This window comes from Physella acuta, unplaced genomic scaffold (assembly GCF_028476545.2).
Source record: "Physella acuta isolate Inbredline_101_S28 unplaced genomic scaffold, ASM2847654v3 ptg000548l, whole genome shotgun sequence".
Classification (NCBI taxonomy): domain Eukaryota; kingdom Metazoa; phylum Mollusca; class Gastropoda; family Physidae; genus Physella; species Physella acuta.
In genome coordinates, this window is record NW_026732067.1 from 619,843 (window position 1) to 640,134 (window position 20,292).

Sequence of the window (20,292 nt, forward strand, 5' to 3'; positions counted from 1 at the left end):
TATGTCGAGTTTAGTTTCGAATCATGAAGCTCTACACTGTGTTTGCAGCTGCTGTATTGTCTGTCTACATCAGCTTTGGTTTTAGTACTCCACGTAAGATAAGTTTATATTCTGTCTGTCTGTCTGTCTGTCTGTCTGTCTGTCTGTCTGTCTGTCTGTCTGTCTGTCTGTCTGTCTGTCTGTCTGTCTGTCTGTCTGTCTGTCTGTCTGTCTGTCTGTCTGTCTGTCTGTCTGTCTGTCTGTCTGTCTGTCTGTCTGTCTGTCTGTCTGTCTGTCTGTCTGTCTGTCTGTCTGTCTGTCTGTCTGTCTGTCTGTCTGTCTGTCTGTCTGTCTGTCTGTCTGTCTGTCTGTCTGTCTGTCTGTCTGTCTGTCTGTCTCTGTCTGTCTGTCTGTCTGTCTGTCTGTCTGTCTGTCAGTCTGTCTGTCTGTCTGTCTGTCTGTCTGTCTGTCTGTCTGTCTGTCTGTCTGTCTGTCTGTCTGTCTGTCTGTCTGTCTGTCTGTCTGTCTGTCTGTCTGTCTGTCTGTCTGTCTGTCTGTCTGTCTGTCTGTCTGTCTGTCTGTCTGTCTGTCTGTCTGTCTGTCTGTCTGTCTGTCTCTGTCTGTCTGTCTGTCTGTCTGTCTGTCTGTCTGTCTGTCTGTCTGTCTGTCTGTCTGTCTGTCTGTCTGTCTGTCTGTCTGTCTGTCTGTCTGTCTGTCTGTCTGTCTGTCTGTCTGTCTGTCTGTCTGTCTGTCTGTCTGTCTGTCTGTCTGTCTGTCTGTCTGTCTGTCTGTCTGTCTGTCTGTCTGTCTGTCTGTCTGTCTGTCTGTCTGTCTGTCTGTCTGTCTGTCTGTCTGTCTGTCTGTCTGTCTGTCTGTCTGTCTGTCTGTCTCTGTCTGTCTGTCTGTCTGTCTGTCTGTCTGTCTGTCTGTCTGTCTGTCTGTCTGTCTGTCTGTCTGTCTGTCTGTCTGTCTGTCTGTCTGTCTGTCTGTCTGTCTGTCTGTCTGTCTGTCTGTCTGTCTGTCTGTCTGTCTGTCTGTCTGTCTGTCTGTCTGACTGTCTGTCTGTCTGTCTGACTGTCTGTCTGTCTGTCTGTCTTATAATGGTTTTATATTTTTATATTTGTCTTTTTGTGTGAACGATCAATACAATAAACATTGAATATAGCGACACATCTTAATTTAAACCAAATGTTTTACAGATTGCCCACAAAGCTGGTTTGGTGACAAATGCCAGTATATGTGTCACTGTTTGAATCAAGTGACATGTGACAGTGATTCCGGTTGTTTGTACGGTTGCCAACCTGGTTGGTTCGGCCCGGGTTGTCAGTATGGTACAGCTTTTTACTTTTATTGCACCTTTCAAAAATCTAAACTTAAACGCTTCTTTTCACTACCCTATGTCTTTTAAACTAGCCTACATTTTTAAGTGAAAAAAAAACGTGTCTTTATTTCCTGACTGTTAAATAATCTCCACTGTTTTGGATAGATTATAATCGCAGCCACCACATTGCTAGGTTTGACGCCTATAAATTGTGTTTCAACAAGATATGTCACAGGTTATTCAATCATTAAAACTGTGAGGGAGTTGTACTGAGATATGCTAATGTAAAAAAAATATTACAAAATAGCACCTCGTGTTTAGTTTGACCAGTGTGCATTTTATAATTCTGAAAATGAAAACTAACCATCTAACCGACACAACCGTCAGTCTAAAATAAAGAGGAGGTGATCACCCTTGACTTTTTCAAATATATATATATGTATATATATATATATATATATATATATATATATATATATATATATATATATATATATATATATATATATATATATATATATATATATATATATATATATATATATATATATATATATATATATATATATATATACATATACATATACATATACATTTGGAAGACACTTGCAATGTTGGAAAACTGTCGGCCTGACCCTACGCCATCGCCAAGGGTTACACGTGAGAGCCAGTTACCCTTCTGGAAAACCTCGAACAGCTGTTAAAACAAGCTGATGCCACATTTCCTTAAATAACCAATGCAATGTTTTGAGAAAAACGAGGCACATTTTCAAGACGTTTTTAATTAGCACGCTCTGCGCATCTGGCTAATAATGTATTTTATTTTATTTTTGCATCAACCTCGGTAATTCAATCGGTCATGTGGTCTGTCAGACTCTACGCCCACCCCGGGAGCTTAAAAGTGACAACAAAATGATTTATTCGTGCTTTTTGCAAGGGATGTAGCTGCCTCAACTATTTATTTTTAGAGGAGTTATATACTATTTGAAGCGAAAAAACTAAACCTGTTTACTAATTGTTATATTAATCTCAGTACATCTTAAAATAATGATCATTTTTATCAAAGATATAACTTAATTTAAGAGAACTAAATTAATATAATTAATTAACTGCTGGACGTTCCGCACAATAATAAGTCGCGAAATTTTTTTTTCAGTTTTTTTTCCTAACCATGGAAACAAACAGTTTTGAAAGTTATTTATTCATGAATCGTATGACATGCGACATTTGAGTATGCCTAAAACTAATATTTACTAAACTTATTTAAATCATTTAGATGAGCGATTTAAAAAAATCGTTTATGATCGGGGATTTTAGTATATTTTTTTTCGAACAATTAATTCAGTTAAAAATATCGAGTAAACGCTAAAAAAAAAAAAATTTCAATTGGTTATTTTATGTTTTTGTTTAAGTTTCGGAGCTGGCGGTTCATATGGCAGGTGAAGTAGAGTTTATCTATTTATGTGTCTTCAGCCGCCTAATCTTTCCCTACTGTGTGAAATTTAAATGATGTCTTTTGGGGGACAGAAAATACGCATAAAACACAATGCCATCAATTTTTTAAATCTTGTTAAATAAATGTCAATGTCACAAATAAAAAGGGTAAATAAAAAACTTCAACACTACTCGCATGATACTGCCAACCCCACACCGTACCAAGCCAAACCACATACCACCCCCACCTCACCCCAACTCCTATACAATACCATATATCCCGACTAACACACACGACCCACATTTCAGTGTCTCACACAGCACAACCCACACACAAGACCACACACAAGACCACACACAAGAACACACACAAAACCACACACAAGACCACACACAAGACCACACACAAGACCACACACAAGACCACACACAAGACCACACACAAGACCACACACAAGACCACACACGAGACCACACACGAGACGACACACAAGACCACACACAACCCACACACAACCCACACACAAAACCACACACAAGACCACACACAAGACCACACACAAGACCACACACAAGACCACACACAAGACCACACACAAGACCACACACAAGACCACACACAAGACCACACACGAGACGACACACAAGACCACACACAAGACCACACACAAGACCACACACAAGACCACACACAAGACCACACACAAAACCACACACAAGACCAAAAAAGATTTTTTGGTTATTCCGAATAGTGAGATATGTCTATCTTGTTTTCGCGTTCAGTGATGAATTACGAGTTAGCTCATAGCTAGTTATAATAGATAGATAATATAATAATGAACCTAAACTGTTTATTTTTCCAAAAGTAACACAATTCGATTGACGTTAACATTTCACAAACAAATTTACTCTTAAAGAGAACTTAATTTTCTACCAGATTTGTAATAGTTTGATACTAAACTCCTTTCAAAAAACAATTTTAAAAACTAGAAATTAACATATCATGCCGACACTATTACGTACTTAATTCTTTAACATTCTGATTACTTAACAGAAGACATCAGAGAGTTGGCAACAAGTGGCAAAGAAGCTTGCACTAATCCTGACAATGTAACAAACTATCGGACAATTACCTGGAAAATAGCTTACCCTGTCTCGTGGGTTAGAGTACGCACTGTGTACCGAGGTAGGTCATTTACATTTTCTAAACCATCTTGGCTTTTGTAGGCATGCTATGCAAATACCTAGAAGTTATATCTTAACAGTCTAGAACAGTACTCTTAATAATTTAAAGAAAAATCTTTACCATGCATCGTATTATAAAATATGCAATTCCATTACCTAACACCACAGCTATAAATTGAGTTATTAGTACTGAAGAAAATTGACAGGGAATTTTTAGATAAAATTATCCATAAGGTAGTATAAAGTTCTCATTAATACTGAGCGTCACTATCTAAGTTTGAATAGCAAGCTGTTTACATTTAAACAATTCAAAATAGAAAATTGCCTTTTGTAAAAAGTTTGCAGTTTGAGCGTTTTAAACTTTGTATATATAATGATAAATTATAATAGTAGTCAAACCATCCCGTTAGCAAAGGCGACAATCCTCTAGTATACCAGAGATAAATAATTTAACATCAAGCGGTTTTGTATTTATTCAATAATAAAAAATTAATGTAAAAACTGAATTTTTTTCAGAATAATATTTATAAAACAATGCGTGTTACGAGTACTGCGGTTATATTATAACCGTGGTGCTTTGTGCGAAGACGTATTGGAATAACAGAGAGTTAGTGTAAGATTTGGCTCGTGACGTCATTTATGTAGCATCCAAAACTACATGGAAAGCAATTTAACACACAAATAACATTTAAACGTCTTTTTTTTTTCTTATCAGGATCAGCAGACGGCGTTCGAGTGAGGTACAAAAGACAAAAGAACTCAAAATCTTGGGTCAACTTTCCGGACAAGAAGGTTTTCGTGGACTCAGATACCATTGACTTTTTTTCTTTACAAGCTAAGATGGTCATTTCTTTACAGTTGGTGATTGACAGAAAAACTGTATGTCAAATACACGTCACGGGAGGTATTGCTAAGTGATAATTGATACACGTAAATTATATATATATATATATATATATATATATATATATATAACCTATTGAAAAACCTATTTGTAAAGGACCATTACTTGTGTGTTTACTAAACAGCATACACCTGGCATAACCAGGCTTTAGGAAATATATTACTTTTTGAATTAACCCTAACCACAAGCAAACGAAACCAAAAAATAAACGCAAACACAAACGAAAACACAAAAACAAACGCAAACACAAAAACAAACACAAACGCAAACACAAACGAAACCAAACTTTTCCAAGGGCGCAATGTGGCAATCAAACAAGCGACAAGGCAATCCAGTTTCCTTGGCGATGAAGGATATAGCGGGCCACAGAAGGCGGTTGACGGTTCGAGAGTGAACGACTTTGACCTCATGAGCTGTACACATTCCGATCATGAGTCAACATTTCCAGTGTGGGAGGTGAACTTGAAGCCTTCAGCATTGGTGAGCAGATACCAGCTGTACAATAGAGACTGTGAGTGATAAATGCATACTGTATTCAGAGGCGTACCTAGGAGAGGGCGGGTGGGGCGGCCGCCCCGGGCGCTGATCCCCAGCGGGCGCCTAACGGGGTATAAAAAAAGCCCATTCTGAGCTGCATTACTGAACTATTCACAATCGAAGTTGAAGAAATAGACTGCTACTTTGCTTTACGGTCTGGGTTTTCTTCATTGATTGTTTGACACCAAAATAAAACCTGTTACAGGATAGGGCCTGGGAGGGGCGCTTTTTCACTACCTTGAATAACTATTTATAAATGGGGGGGGGCGGAATTGATAATTTGCCCCGGGCGCCTCTGAATGTATTATCTTTTCAAATTAAATGTAAACGGTTGTGTTCCGATTTTTTTATTTGTCATTCTTCGATGATGTTTCAAACTTTACCATTTGCAGTTTATTAAAAATAACCGAACGAAGTTTTTAGTGATGTTATAGAAATTGATAAAACTTTTTGACATTTTAGATTTGGAGTGAACTATTGGGGTCGGCGTGGTCGAGTCGGTAAAGCTCATGGTTGCTAAACCGAAAAGTTGCAGATGAGGCTCGTTAGCTGGGGACAGCCATTCTTCTAGGAGAGACAACCCCAAAATCAAACAACTGCTGCCTTGCAGTTTGTTTTTGGTTGAACAAAGGCTATGGAAGCAAATCCAAAAAAGAAAAGCAGGCTGAAATCGGAGTCAATGGCCTCAATGGCGCATAACCAGTTGACACGTATCCTTAATTGTGATGGAGGCGTGGTCGAGTCGGCAAAAGCTCATGGTTGATAATTCGAAAAAGTCTCGAGTTCAACTTACTGTCAGAAAAAGGCTCGATCCCTTCCAACACTAAAAATTAAGAACGATGAAGAAGAAGAAGAAGAGTGAATTATTTTTCAAAACAATACGGAATTTAAATTAAGCAACAAAGACGTTTATTTTAAAAAACGTAACATTTGTTTAAAACCTTGTAAATTCAACCTTCTAAATATAAGGAGATTGTAGTATTATAAAGTACGAGCCGACCCGCAGCGTATCATACGCCGCTATTTAGTTGTTTTACTTTCTACTTTTCAGTAATTCATAATTTGTGAATTCTACAGTACCAATGCTACCACTGACAATATTTGCTTTAAAACACTAACCCCCCCCCCCCCCCCTTCCCCTCCTCTTAGTTACCTTCTGTAAGTTTAAAATCGAACTAAATTATCTGCCCCTAATAGATTTGTAAACATTTTGTAAACATTTAGCGTGACCACAGCTCACTATACCATGTGGGGTGGGGTGGGGGTGGTAGTGACAGTGATAGAGAGAAAGAGAGGGGACTGCAAGGAGGCGCTTGCAGCTTGTTTTCTAACGGCTCCCAGAAGAGAATTATATATATAGATAGCATACATGTGTCATCCGTCAGTATAGCCGTCTGTGTTATTGTTTTTAGACTTAGGATTTCGTTTGTTTAAGTAAAAGATTTTTTATAGAAACTTTGACACTATCCTACTTGTGAAAAGTAATGGGACTTTTCTATTTCAAAACAAATCATTTCACAAAAATTAACTGAAATCTCTACTAATTTATATTTAGCCTTCATGGACAGGCTGCAACAATTTAGACTGAGAGGCTACGATGGTGATAAGATGGTGTTCGAATACAAGGACAACTCGACACGCGAACAGAGTGTTTACATTGTGACGTCAAATTCCTCACAGGTTGTGTCCCGTGTTGCCATAACAGCAGAAAGGCGGGAAAACCAGTTTAATGTCTATATCCTAACATTATGTGAGGTAGAAATTTACGGAGGTAATGTTCTTTTTTAAATTAAAAGAACTAAATTAGTATTTTCATTCTACATTAAATGCCAATTCATGCTATGAACTTCTTATGGCACACTGAGTACTTCTCTACTTAAAAATTGAAAGTGTTGTCTCAAGCTTACAGAACACTTAACAAATGGGAAACCGGGTAGGGTAAAACTCCATTTCAGCGTATTTTATTCTCCGTTGCTTGTTTACCTCCAGTTGAGCGTATTTTATTATAACAACCGAAACACACCAAAACATTAGGAAAACACGATTTATTTTTTGTATTGTATTTCTGTTTTCACAAATGAATAAAATGAATGTTTAAAAAACACGGCTTATTTATTTGTATTGTATTTTTGTTTTAACAAATGAATAAAAAACAACAAAGAGACTGACTGAAGTGCTTTGTTTTTTGATTACAAAAATAGAGATGCACACTTTGTACAATTAAGTGTTCCAATTTCAACTAAACCGAATAAAAGTATTAAAAGGCACAATGATGCTGCCGAAAGTGGGCCGAGGGGGGGGTGGAATTTGGTGAGGGATGGCTTGGAGTGCTAGAGAAAGTGTGACAACTCACGTTGTCATTTTAAAAAAAAAAAAAATGTTAGAGGTCGTCCATAAATGACGTCACACTCGTAGGGGGAGGGGGGGGGTAATTTTGTGACGGTGTGTGATGAGGAGGGGGGGGGGGGTTTCAGATGTGCTACAAGGTCATTACGGGTTCAACGGCTAAAAAGGCTAACGGTCATTTTGGGGGGGGGTCTTGCTTTTTGTGACGACACGCTTTTTTTAACGATTTTTACCTCCCCCCCCCCCCCCTCCGTTACACGTCGTCCACAAAAAGTCAGACCCCCCCCCTAAAATGGACGTCACACCTCAGCCTACAACCCCCCCCCCCCCTCAAAATTTCTGTTGAATTTTTCTTAAAACATCGATAATTTTTCCAAAATCTTGTCAGAACTCTGTCAACATAGAGTATTTTGATCAATTCATATTACAATTTATTAAAACCGTTTTCTAAAACGTAAAATAACGGCTAAAACTTGTTTTTCTAACATTGCTTTTTTATAATGCAAAAAAGGGACGTCACACCATCTGAAACCCCACCCCCCCCCCCCTCATCACACATCGTCACAAAATTGCTGACCCCCTCTCACTTACGAGTGTGACGTCATTTATGGACGACCCCACATCAATTTTTTTTTAAAAGTCAGAAATTTACTCATACAAAAAAGGGAAGGATGGTAGATTTACTATGAATTTAAATAACATACAACTCTATAGTAAAAATTTTTTTTCAGTTTTAGCAAAACTGTCAAATTAAAAAACACAGAGTTTGTACAGTAGGCCTACATTTATTGCATAAATACAAAAATATAAAACAGAATGATTAACAGTGTATCAGTTTCACCATGAGACAAATGCCTTTTTAAAAAAAATACAATACAAATAAACAAGTCGTGTTTTTTTAAATATTCATTTTTATTCATTTGCTAAAACAAAAACACAATACAAAAAATAAATCGTGTTTTCCTAATGTTTTGGTGTGTTTCGGTTGTTATAATAAAATACGCTCAACTGGAGGTAAACAAGCAACGGAGAATAAAATACGCTGAAATGGAGTTTTACCACCGGGTAGTGTAGCTGGTAAACTGAAAATAACTGACACACAATGTTCCATTTATGATTTTCATGCATTCTCGAACAATAATGTCCAATCAATGGAGAATACGTTCCATTTCTTTTGAAGACACCGATGCTAAAAGAGCGAATGTACTTCACCATGCTAAAAGATATGTTTTACCTCATTGTAATTTTTAAAAATGGGGTAGGCGTGGTAGGAAGATGAGGCTCGAAAGATGGGGACAGCAACTCATCTAGGTGAGAAAACTCCAAAGATCTGTTGCTTACACGGCATCATTGGGCGTATGCCATTCCAGTAAAATGGCGCATAGTTGAACTTCAACGGCCACGATTTCGTGACCAAGGCGAGACATCTAGATGGGGATTTCGGCTATGTTAAAGCAATGAGAGGGGTGGGGGCCGCCATGCGACACTCAACCCTAGACACACCACTCTGTGGTGCCCCAACAAGGGTTAATGGACGATTTAGATTTAGAATAAACATATTATTGACCTCTCCAGAACCTGACTGTCCGGCTGTTTACTACGGTCTGGACTGTGAGAAGAGATGCAACTGTAAGAATAAAACGGAAGTTTGTGTGGTCAGCACGGGTGGGTGTGTCTCCGGTTGTCCAGCTGGTCGCTATAGTGAGGAGTGCAAATTTGGTCAGTCAAAAGATAATATAAGGATGTTGTATGTGTTTATATGATTTATAAGCAAATACACACACATACATACACACACACACACACATATATATATATATATATATATATATATATATATATATATATATATATATATATATATATATATCGTGTGTTGATCAGTTATATATATATATATATATGTATATATATATATATATATATATATATATATATATATATATATATATATATATATATATATATATCATCCCAAACTTAATTAACACTGCAATGTTTTAAAAACAAACCTAAAAAAACTTTTTAAGAATAAGCTTTTTAATGCATCGAAATTAAGGACATAAAACTAATTTGCTTTCTTTAATAAAAGCATTGGTCGCCAAAATATGTAGGAGATTTCATCAGTTATCATTGTTATCACTTTTATTATCGAATATTAAATTAAATAAAACAAATATAAAAAGATTTGATCTTTCGAAAGATCTTTCACATATTTTAGCCACAAAAGCTTTTATTAAGGAAAGCAAACTAGCTTTATTTAACTTTTTTTATTATTGAATTTAACTTATGAAGTCAACACGACTAAAAATATTCGCTTTTAAACACAATCAGTAGCTCACGATATCTGAAAGATAACCACCCCCCCCCCTCCCACCTCGAAGAGATACCTGGAAGAAACTCGAGTCAAAATTAAGTGAAACGATTTGCGACAGAAAAACAAACGCTATTCAATTTTTATGTTAAGCAATGGTAAACTTACTAGTATATGAAGTAAATAGTACGGAAAAAAGTCAACACAAAGTTTCCTACAGATTGTGAGCCGACGTATTACGACGATGGATGTGAAATGAGATGCCCAATATCGTGTGTTGCTCAGTTATGTGATCCAGTCACTGGAGAGTGCTTTAAATGTGTGCCTGGGTTTCTAGGACAATTTTGTAACCAAAGTAAGTAATAGAATCGTCGAATGTAAAGGTACCTTCACTGACCGTATGGTGAAGTAGAGAACAATATGTTTCCCAGGTCTAAACATATGAATGGAAAGCAAAAGAGTAGGCATATTTTAAATCATCGCCTTTAAGTGTTACTAATTGTGGGTAAGTCTTACTTAAGTAGTTTAAGTCTTTTTTTTTTAATTCAGCTGTGACTATTTACTTTAATTGAATACCCATTTTGTCAAGTCTAACCGCTAAGCAGCAATATAGAAAACATACTTGATATAATTTGGAAAAAAAACTGTTAACGTTTATTAAATCGCGTATCTAAAACAATCCTATAGCTGTTAAGTTAAATCTCCAAGCTAAAATTTACACGCGGTAAAAATTAAACTTTCACAGCTTGCCCTGCAGGCAGCTATGGCTATAACTGCAGCCAAAATTGTTCTGAAGCCTGTGGGGGAGACGGAAACTGTAATCACAGCACAGGGGCGTGTCTTCATGGCTGCGTAGATGGGTATCAAGGTGATGACTGTCAGATATGTAAGTAAACGACAGTTTCATGGTTGTTGTTTTTTGTTTTACAATGGGTGCAATGGTTGTCTAGTAATATTTAAATCTTCTAACGCAAATTCGACCGATTCCCTGTGCATTAAAGGTTCTGTATAAGTGCATTTCCGATGACAGTCGAATTCGATATATTACTCTTCAAATATTAATTAATTGGAAATCGATACGGTCCTCCACTATCTACACTCCCCCCTTCTCCCTAGGGTTATGTGTTGTTCTGTGGCACAGTAGTTACGCCAGTCTAAAAAAAACTGCTAGTGAAACCACACTAGTGCCGATGAAGACTTTGCGCTTATTTATTTTTGTTTGCACTTTTTTCTGTTTGCACTTTTTTCTGTTTGCGCTTTTTTGTGCACTTTTTTTCTGTTTGCGCTTTTTTTCTGTTTGCGCTTTTTTGTGCGCTTTTTTCTGTTTGCGCTTTTTTTCTGTTTGCACATTTTTCTCTTTGCGCTTTTTTCTGTTTGTGCTTTTTTTCTGTTTGCGAATACCTTTTTTTTTTCGGAAGATATCTGGTGAAGTCAATAAGAATTAATGAAAATTTTTAAACAATACTAGATCTATGTCTAAAAATGATGTTTCTATACTTTAGTATGCCACAGCAACACATTCGGAGAAAACTGCAGCTCTCACTGTAGCCCGAACTGTAAGCACATGACTCAGCTAGCCAATCAAATCTGTCATCACATGACGGGAGACTGTCTAGCCGGCTGTGCTGCAGGGTATGACGGTCTACAGTGTACACACGGTAAGTCTAATAAACGTAGAGAGTGGAATAAAACATGGGACTTGCCCTTTCTGTACTATTATAACTTATCAATCAAAGCAGAGGCGTAGCGAGGGGGGGCGGGGGGGGGGGACATATGTCCCCGGGCGCCGACCTTAGGGGGGCGCCAAATTGAAAGTTTGAGGGGGGGGGGGTGCAAATGAAAAGTTGGAGGGGGGGTGCAAATCGAAAATTTGAGGGGGGGTGCAAATGAAAAGTTCGAGGGGGGGTGCTAATCGAAAGTTTGTCCCCGGGCGCCGGGAAGGGTCGCTACGCTTCTGAATCAAAGACAATACAGCCATAAACAAAAAATTAGGATATAGACTCAGAAAATACATTTGGTTTGAATACGCTTTATTAAAATTGATGAATTTCCCCAGAATGTCCAGAAACTTACTACGGCGTTGACTGTAAACAGAAATGTAGCCACAGATGTTTGAACCAAACCTGTGATCATATCAGTGGTCAGTGTAGAATCTGTTCTGATGGGATCTGTAAGGAAGGTCAGTTCTTGCCATTTTTCGGCGTAAATCTTTGGTCGTTTAACCGGGGATCATTAGTCCGTGAGATATTTTGTCTGGGATATTTTGTCTAAGATCATATGTCCTGAAGTTATTTGTCCTGTCAACTGTCGCCGTAAAATAATACGAAATATTTCCACCAAACAAAGAGTAATTTCCTGGCGAGACGATAGCACTACCCACCCTGTCAAGTGGCATGCATACGAAACACACGCAGTGATTCTTACTTTTTGGGTTAACTTTCCCACTTAGAAAGTGCAAAATGGGAACTCTCATGTGAATTATTCTAATTCATTATTATTATTTTGACGTTAGCTTAATAATTTATTGATTTGTTTTTCGTATGAGATTTGAGCTCAGAAAATATTATAAAGAGAAGTCAAAGTTTTAAAAAAAACATGAAAGCTGAACTGTGACTTCTTTGTAATGTAAAGCTGCCTTTTGCAACTTGGCGGAACACGGGGCATATGAGTGGATAGTGTGGTCAATCCCATACTTAGCCAAAACCGGTGCTTTTAAAAGACAAAAAGACGTTGGCTGCGGTGTGACGTATTTATTAGATGTGAGAGTCTGACTTTTTGACGATGTTAGCAATGGGGAGAGGGGTGTGGATAGATAAATATCGTCAAGCCAACGTTTATGAATGACCCTTAAACCTATAGTTATCCAAAGGATAATAGGTGATCTAGTTTTTGTCACAATTTAAATCTTTAAAAAAAATTAAAATCTTACGTTCAAATTATAGACTGTTTAAGTGGACACTACGGAAAAGGCTGCCAACAAAACTGCAGTGAGAAGTGTGACATGTCTCTGTGTGACCCAGAGACAGGGGCGTGTCTGTCCTGTCCCCCGGGGAAACAAGACACGTCGTCTTGTGAACTAGGTGATTCTACTGAAATGGTTCGCTTTACTAGTTGCCTTTCTTCAGTTGATTTCCTATTTTTATAAACTCATGAAATCTACAAGATTCTACAGGAATTTACATTAAATCAAAACAAAAACATACATATCGTTATTTTATAAATTAACTCACTAGTGCACATATGATTGGATGCATTTGTAGATGTCCAGTCATCTACGGATTAGAGTTACGGATTAACAGTTCTACGCCTTCATTTGTGATGAAGCCAGTTGGTCTTTTAATTAATGAAACAAACAGACAAAGTTAACTAAATAAATTCTTGAAATTAATTGTTAAAAAGTATAATCTTTATCCCCTCCTTCTCTACAGAACCCCATTTCCTAACACCTTCAACAAAAATTACAAATTAGATTTTTCAACATTCTAAATCAGTTCTTCAAATCTTGTAGCAAAGAGACTTATAGTCTGTTTACATAACGTTTTTTTTTTACCTACAGACTGTCCCCATCTGAGCTACGGCAAATCGTGTAGTGAAGACTGCAGCATGACGTGTGGGGGAGATGGAGGCTGTGACCCCAGCACTGGCCAGTGTACACACGGGTGTAGGGATGGATATCAAGGGGCCTGGTGTGACCAGTGTGAGTAGCTTAATGACTGATGTGAGTAACTTATTGACCAACATGATTAAACTACTGACCAATACATTTAGTTGACTTACTAAAGTAATTAATTGAAGGATGTGTGAGCAACTGGGTGTATGACTAATTCCCGAAAAATACTCGCCCGATCGCTGTTTTTCCAAAAGCTGTTTTACCAAATTACCACGTAGAACTGTGCTGAAAAAAATGCAACTTGAATGTTATCATAACATGTTTCTTTTAATTTTCTTTATTCTGAGACCGCAGGAACTACAGTCTAGATTTATGAATTTACATTATATATATATATATATATATATATATATATATATATATATATATATATATATATATATATATATATATATAGTGTAAATTCGTGAATCTAGACTGTCCTTACACAACATTTGGACCCAACTGTACATTAAACTGCAGCAAGTTTTGTCAAGTTATTAATGCCAAGTTGTCTGCAACTTGTCACCACGTAACTGGAACTTGTAGTGCCGGATGTGAACCTGGATACACCGGTCTGGTGTGTACACAAAGTACGTCGTTTAAACCGCTACTTTAAGTAAAATGTCATTAAAAGTATACCATTTAAATGAAGGTGATAACTATTGTTTAAATACTTTGTTCCTTAATTGAAATATATTGTGTAACCCCATCATTATAAATGTGCTCTAATCCGATGTTTCTGCTGATAGAATGCGACCCAGGTCACTATGGTGTTGACTGTAAACAAAGATGTGAATGTCCTGATAATTTGTGTGACCACATCACTGGACAGTGCATGGAGTGTGTTGATGATGTCTGCAACCTTGGTAAGTAGATGGCAAAAATCTTTTTTTTTAATATGATGTTAGTCCGTTCGCAAGCCTAAAAGTTGAAAACTATAAATATTCCTCCAATTTAGTGATGTCGCAAGTAAATAGGTATTTTCGTTTAAATCGCAGACATTAAGGCAGTTGTTAATTATCAAAACATAGAGACAAAAGTCATCAATATTTAGGAACTCTAATTATATTAGGCCTATTATTCATCCATGTGTTTTGTTTCAAATATTGAGTTTTGAAAAAGTATTTATATCTAGACATCTATATTGATATTTTTTTAATTATCACAAATATATTTCAGCCATTTTTAAACATATTATGTGTATATGCATGTCTTTATATGTGTGTTTATATAGGATGACTATGAAATGTAGGAAATATGATAGAAATATGGTGTGTTTCGTACTTCGGCGACCCACTTCGGACATAATAAATATTGCCTAGGTAGCTAGGTATTTTATACAATGCCGAATTTTACACATTGCCGGCGACATATATAATCTCATGTATTATAGTTTGCCCAGCACGATATTTTGGTGTCGACTGTTCCCAAATCTGTGACGAGCGGTGTGTTGATCAAATGTGTAACAGCACAGATGGCAGATGTGTAGATTGTCCTGCGGGTAAAGTTGGAGATTTCTGTGAGACAGGTCAAGTATTTATTTGTCTGATATTTCCTATATGTGCTTTTAAAACCAGTTCGGTATTTTATCTTATTAATGCAAGAGGTAATTGCGAGTGTGTGCCACTTCTCCAACCATCTGTCAAGGTTTCATGTTCAAGTAAAAAATAAAAATTTAAAAAAACCCATTGCTTTAAATATCCTTAAACCGTTTGGAATATTGACTACTTGTAAACAAGAGTTTCAATTTAATCAGTTTGCTCATGTAAATATTTACGGCTACAGTAATTTTGCTTTCGTTTAACACCAAAGATTACCACTGTATCAGTAGATCTTGCGTGGCTACCTTCTGATAAACCTTTAAACGGTCTTCAGGCGGACATAGTGCTGACAGCACTATCCTCGTGTATGCTGATTTCAATGAAACTGATTAACTATATGTGCCCTGTGTGTCTTGGGCACGATCGCGAAAAAAATGATGCTGACACAATAAAAATGAGTCGTATTGTGCAATTTATTTTGTGATCTTTCTCGTTTATTTCAATCAGAGTGTGCCGCCACCTACTACGGAGAAAACTGTAAACAAAGATGCTCCAAAAGTTGTGTTGACCAGTTGTGTCACGTGGAAAATGGTTCCTGTCTCAGCTGTCCACACGGCTATACGGGAATCTTCTGTGAGCTGGGTATGTGTGATTAATGTTTTTTTATACGTAATCTAGTGCGTATATAAATATATTTTGCATGTGTATATATATGCTTACATATATATGTATGTATTTGTTCATTTATTAATAACATTTATTCATTTATTTATCTGCATAGATGAAGACCAAACTACTGAGATCATTTGTAATGACGAAGCATACGGTTGTCTTTCATTAAGTGGAAATAGAGCTTTAGGCAATTATGGACTATATATATATATATATATATATATATATATATATATATATATATATATATATATATATATACACGCATACGCATATACATATATTTATGAGGATTGTGTGTGTGTGTGTCGATAGGTTTAATATCATTTCTATAGATTAAGTAAATACAATTTTTTGATGTGCCCTTATGTTTAATGAATAAGGTCGAAATATACTTAATTCAGTATTGCTAAATTCTTGAAAACCTAATTTCTTTTTATAACGTAATCTTTGTTTTATTTAAATGTAGCACCAAAACCTAGCAACCATTTTGGTGCTATCATTGGCTCAGTCAGTGTTGTCGTGCTCTTGATACTTATTGGTGTTGTACTCAAGTGGAGGTGAGTGGTGGTTTAATAAAAAGTAAATTAGGTTTTTGCTTTTTTCTTCATCATAAAAACAAAAGTGTTGTAAAACTACAGCAACACAAAAAACTTACTATTGGGAGTATTGTAACTTGTCGGTCTAAGTATGAGATTGTTATAACACGCCTATTCATAAATTGCCTATTATAAATTTTGGAATATGTTAAAAAATCAAATGCGAACATTATTAAAAACATAGTATGTATTTATAAATTAATTTGCTAATTATAACTTTTATTTTTTTAAATAAGTAATAGATAATAATTTTTTAAATTTATTCAATATATTTTCTCTTAAACTTGCCGCGCCCAGCTCTTCCCAAAGTACGTCTTTAAATGCCTACAAAAATATTGGTTTGGTATTTTCGGTGTATGGCAATCAAAGAATGGATGTGTTCATCAACTTTTACAATTATAATTGATTACACAAGTAAATGTAACAATACTTTGTTTTTTATTTTAAATCTTTATAGTTTTTTTTTATTATTCTTATCTACTTTCTCCAAACTTCCAAACTACTTTAGAATACGCAAACGACCAGAGTGGAGCTTCAAGTTTAGCAAAGCTCAAAACATGTCAAGTGATGCTGACTTATGTTTGCAAGATGATTTTCAGTCTTCGACAGAATAAACTATAAGCACTACAAACAAGTCTGCAACAGAACAAGAAATAAGAATATTCTAATTTTAAAATGTTACTTTAAAATATGAATAATGAGCATGATATTAAATAAATAAATAGTAGCTGCTTGGTATTTATTTTCTACCCAGACATTTTTCCTTACATTAACTGCTTATAAATTTGAATTAAGATCGTTCATTATTCCATACTTAATGTGCTCTGCTTTAGGCTTTAAAAAATTGAGGATTTTGTAAAAGTTAACAGTTATATTTTGTATACACTGTCCCGTTTTTAATGTCTTGTATATTTATTATTTTACAGTTATAGGTGTATCTCGGGAGGTACATGGAAGGTTAGTCTACACCCCCCCCCCACCCAAAATATATTATTCTATACTAATCTCACACCCCCTTCACATACAAACAACTCTACAGCTACATTCATGTGTGTGTACCATGTTTAACAGAACAGGTGTCTAAAGGCATTAAGAAGAGAGGGAGATAACTTACCACGCAGCTTCTGTAGTGTTTATGTTTTCTATATTCACTTGTTTTGTTGGTAATATTGTATTTATACTAAATTAGAAGATACATTTATATATATATATATATATATATATATATATATATATATATATATATATATATATATATATATATATATATATATATATATATATATATATATATATATATATATATATATGGTGACAGGACAAATGATCTCAGACAAAATATCTCAGACAAAATATCTCACGGACAAATGATCACAGGACAAATCATCTCAGGACAAATGATCTCAAGGATAAATGATCTCACGGACAAAAGATACCAGGACAAAATATATCAGGACAAATGATACCACGGACAATTGATCTCAGACAAAATATCTCAGACAAAATATCTCACACCTAAATTTTAATAGTGTAGTTGGTGATTTTAGCTGATCTGAAATATTTTTTTATTGATTGTCATATGGTTTTGTTTTAATTTAGTTTATAGGCCTATATAATAATTGTAAGAAATGTTTGGCGTATAAATTTGTAATATTGCACTAAACATTTTAAAGTTAGTATTAGTAATATAGTATACGAAGATTAAAGATTTTTTTTCGATAGACAGCTTAGGTGAGCTTGCCAAACATGAGACAATCCTACCACGTCAGGTGGACGAAACTAGATCAAAGGGAATGAAATAACAATAAAGACACAATACATGATCACATAGTATTGGAGAGGTGTGATCATATTAATGTACCTGCCAGCAAAGAAACGTAAACGTTATGTTTGTGTTGATGATGTAATAAAAACAATAGTTTAACGTTACGAACCTGAAGACCCATTCACATTTTTGAAAGATATTTCACGTGTGTATTGAACCTTAATGTTGTAAAACAACCATTACTTTATTTGTTTTATTATACTTTTCAGGCTAAAGGAGTAAGTTTGTTATAATTTTTACTTTTTCGAATCAAATGCTGCGACAAAGTTTAATAAATCTTTTGATGGCTTGTTAGATTTAACAAATTCATTTTATTCACAGTTATTATGCGTAAAAAAAACCGATATTAACAGTCAATTTAAAAAAGTTCAAATCAACTAAAATCATCATACATACTATTAAAATTTTGCTGTGAGATATTTTGTCTGAGATATTTTGTCTGAGATCATTTGTCCATGATATCATTTGTCCTGATATATTTTGTCCTGGTATCTTTTGTCCGTGAGATCATTTGTCCTTGAGATCATTTGTCCTGAGATCATTTGTCTTGAGATCATTTGTCCGTGAGATATTTTGTCTGAGATATTTTGTCTGAGATCATTTGTCCATGATATCATTTGTCCTGATATATTTTGTCCTGGTATCTTTTGTCCTTGAGATCATTTGTCCTGAGATCATTTGTCTTGAGATCATTTGTCCGTGAGATATTTTGTCTGAGATATTTTGTCTGAGATCATTTGTCCTGAGATCATTTGTCATGGAACCATATATATATATATATATATATATATATATATATATATATATATATATATATATATATATATATATATATATATACATGAATATATATTGAATCATATTTGATGAGTACTGGTGGTTATTTGTAGGATGCTATGGGTGTGCAATGTATTGCTACATTTCGTTTTATATTTGTATTGTTTCTTTCGTTTGAATCAATTTAAGTGTTTGCAATTGATGTAAAGGTGTAAGAAGACATTCACTTTTACATGCTACGACTCCCGAGGATTTTTTTTATGGATAGGAAAAGACTGGAAAATATTTTTAAGATGAGAGAGGTATCATATGGGAAGCTTATTTAACATGATTTAGGTGAATGTTTCAGAAATGACATATGTTCTGTTATATGATAAAGTCTATAATTTAGAATTGACTGTTTAATAAGCTGACTTTACCCAAATACTTTATTTAGCTAAACATAAAAACTTTGCAACTGTCCTATATGATAATATGACTCATGTGCTTTCTTTTATTTCTAACATTTTAGTGTAACGAATTGTGTTATCGAGGAATAGTAGGTTAATTTTTAGAATCACTTAAAAGTATAATTGTTGCTGTTTAGAGCGCAGCTTTAGGCATTGTTCTTTAAAAAGGATTTTAATTTTTTTTTTTTATTTAAAAATATGTTTAGTTTAACATTTGAATTTAGACATGGTTATTAATGGCTGGAGCCACGCCTAGCGATACGGTGATCAGACATGTCGTCAAAAAGTGTTTTCTAGAAGAAGAATAAAGTAGTTAAGTGAACTTGTGAAAAACTTATGGTCCAAAATTTATAAATTAACGTCACATTTCAAGCTACAACCCCCTAATTTTTTTCTTCTAAATCTGCGATTTGTTTCTGTATTTATGCTGTTTATTTTATATTTTTCGTTTGGGTGGAATCGGGCCTATCATTTGGGGGACATAAGACCTAGAGCCGCCACTGATCAGCAATATGATTTATCGAACTTCACCTTGAATTTTTTAAAATTAAGCGAGGCAGAAATCATGTTTGTTTAAAGCATTTTAACGTAAATATTATATTAGCATACATCTACCAGAACTATGGCACAAACAGTTAATTAATATTATGCTGTCCTCGGCTGACCTGTTTGAATTTGATACGCAGTGGCTGTAACATTCGCACCGCACTGACCTGTTTTTTTTTCTCTTCAAAACCTAGGCCTATTTTATTCCCAC

General features: G+C 35.3%; 2 protein-coding genes across 2 annotated transcripts; both read left to right on the plus strand.

Moving 5' to 3' along the window:
• Positions 1-10,914, plus strand: LOC131946226 (uncharacterized). Its single transcript, XM_059306901.1, has 9 exons — positions 1-93; positions 1,179-1,310; positions 3,789-3,920; positions 4,635-4,823; positions 5,119-5,334; positions 6,916-7,131; positions 9,282-9,425; positions 10,241-10,375; positions 10,766-10,914. The coding sequence occupies exons 1-9, from the start codon at positions 24-26 to the stop codon at positions 10,912-10,914; spliced, it is 1,383 nt and encodes a 460-aa protein (XP_059162884.1). The 5' UTR covers positions 1-23.
• A 670-nt stretch (positions 10,915-11,584) lies between these two features.
• Positions 11,585-17,266, plus strand: LOC131946228 (multiple epidermal growth factor-like domains protein 10). Its single transcript, XM_059306902.1, has 11 exons — positions 11,585-11,678; positions 12,077-12,199; positions 12,963-13,100; positions 13,577-13,717; positions 14,107-14,262; positions 14,422-14,538; positions 15,066-15,200; positions 15,721-15,855; positions 15,995-16,072; positions 16,355-16,445; positions 16,993-17,266. Exons 1-11 carry the CDS (start codon positions 11,585-11,587, stop codon positions 17,096-17,098), a joined length of 1,314 nt encoding a protein of 437 aa, XP_059162885.1. The 3' UTR covers positions 17,099-17,266.
• Positions 17,267-20,292: the final 3,026 nt, after the last annotated feature.

Excerpts from the sequence above, each read along its gene's own strand:
- LOC131946226 (XM_059306901.1), top strand. The coding sequence starts at position 24 with ATGAAGCTCTACACTGTGTTTGCAGCTGCTGTATTGTCTGTCTACATC. Across the intron at positions 94-1,178 it reads CTTTGGTTTTAGTACTCCAC|ATTGCCCACAAAGCTGGTTT; the intron begins GTAAGATAAGTT and ends AATGTTTTACAG. Across the intron at positions 9,426-10,240 it reads TAGTGAGGAGTGCAAATTTG|ATTGTGAGCCGACGTATTAC; the intron begins GTCAGTCAAAAG and ends AGTTTCCTACAG.
- LOC131946228 (XM_059306902.1), top strand. The coding sequence starts at position 11,585 with ATGACTCAGCTAGCCAATCAAATCTGTCATCACATGACGGGAGACTGT. Across the intron at positions 14,539-15,065 it reads TGATGATGTCTGCAACCTTG|TTTGCCCAGCACGATATTTT; the intron begins GTAAGTAGATGG and ends CATGTATTATAG. Across the intron at positions 16,073-16,354 it reads AAGTGGAAATAGAGCTTTAG|CACCAAAACCTAGCAACCAT; the intron begins GCAATTATGGAC and ends ATTTAAATGTAG.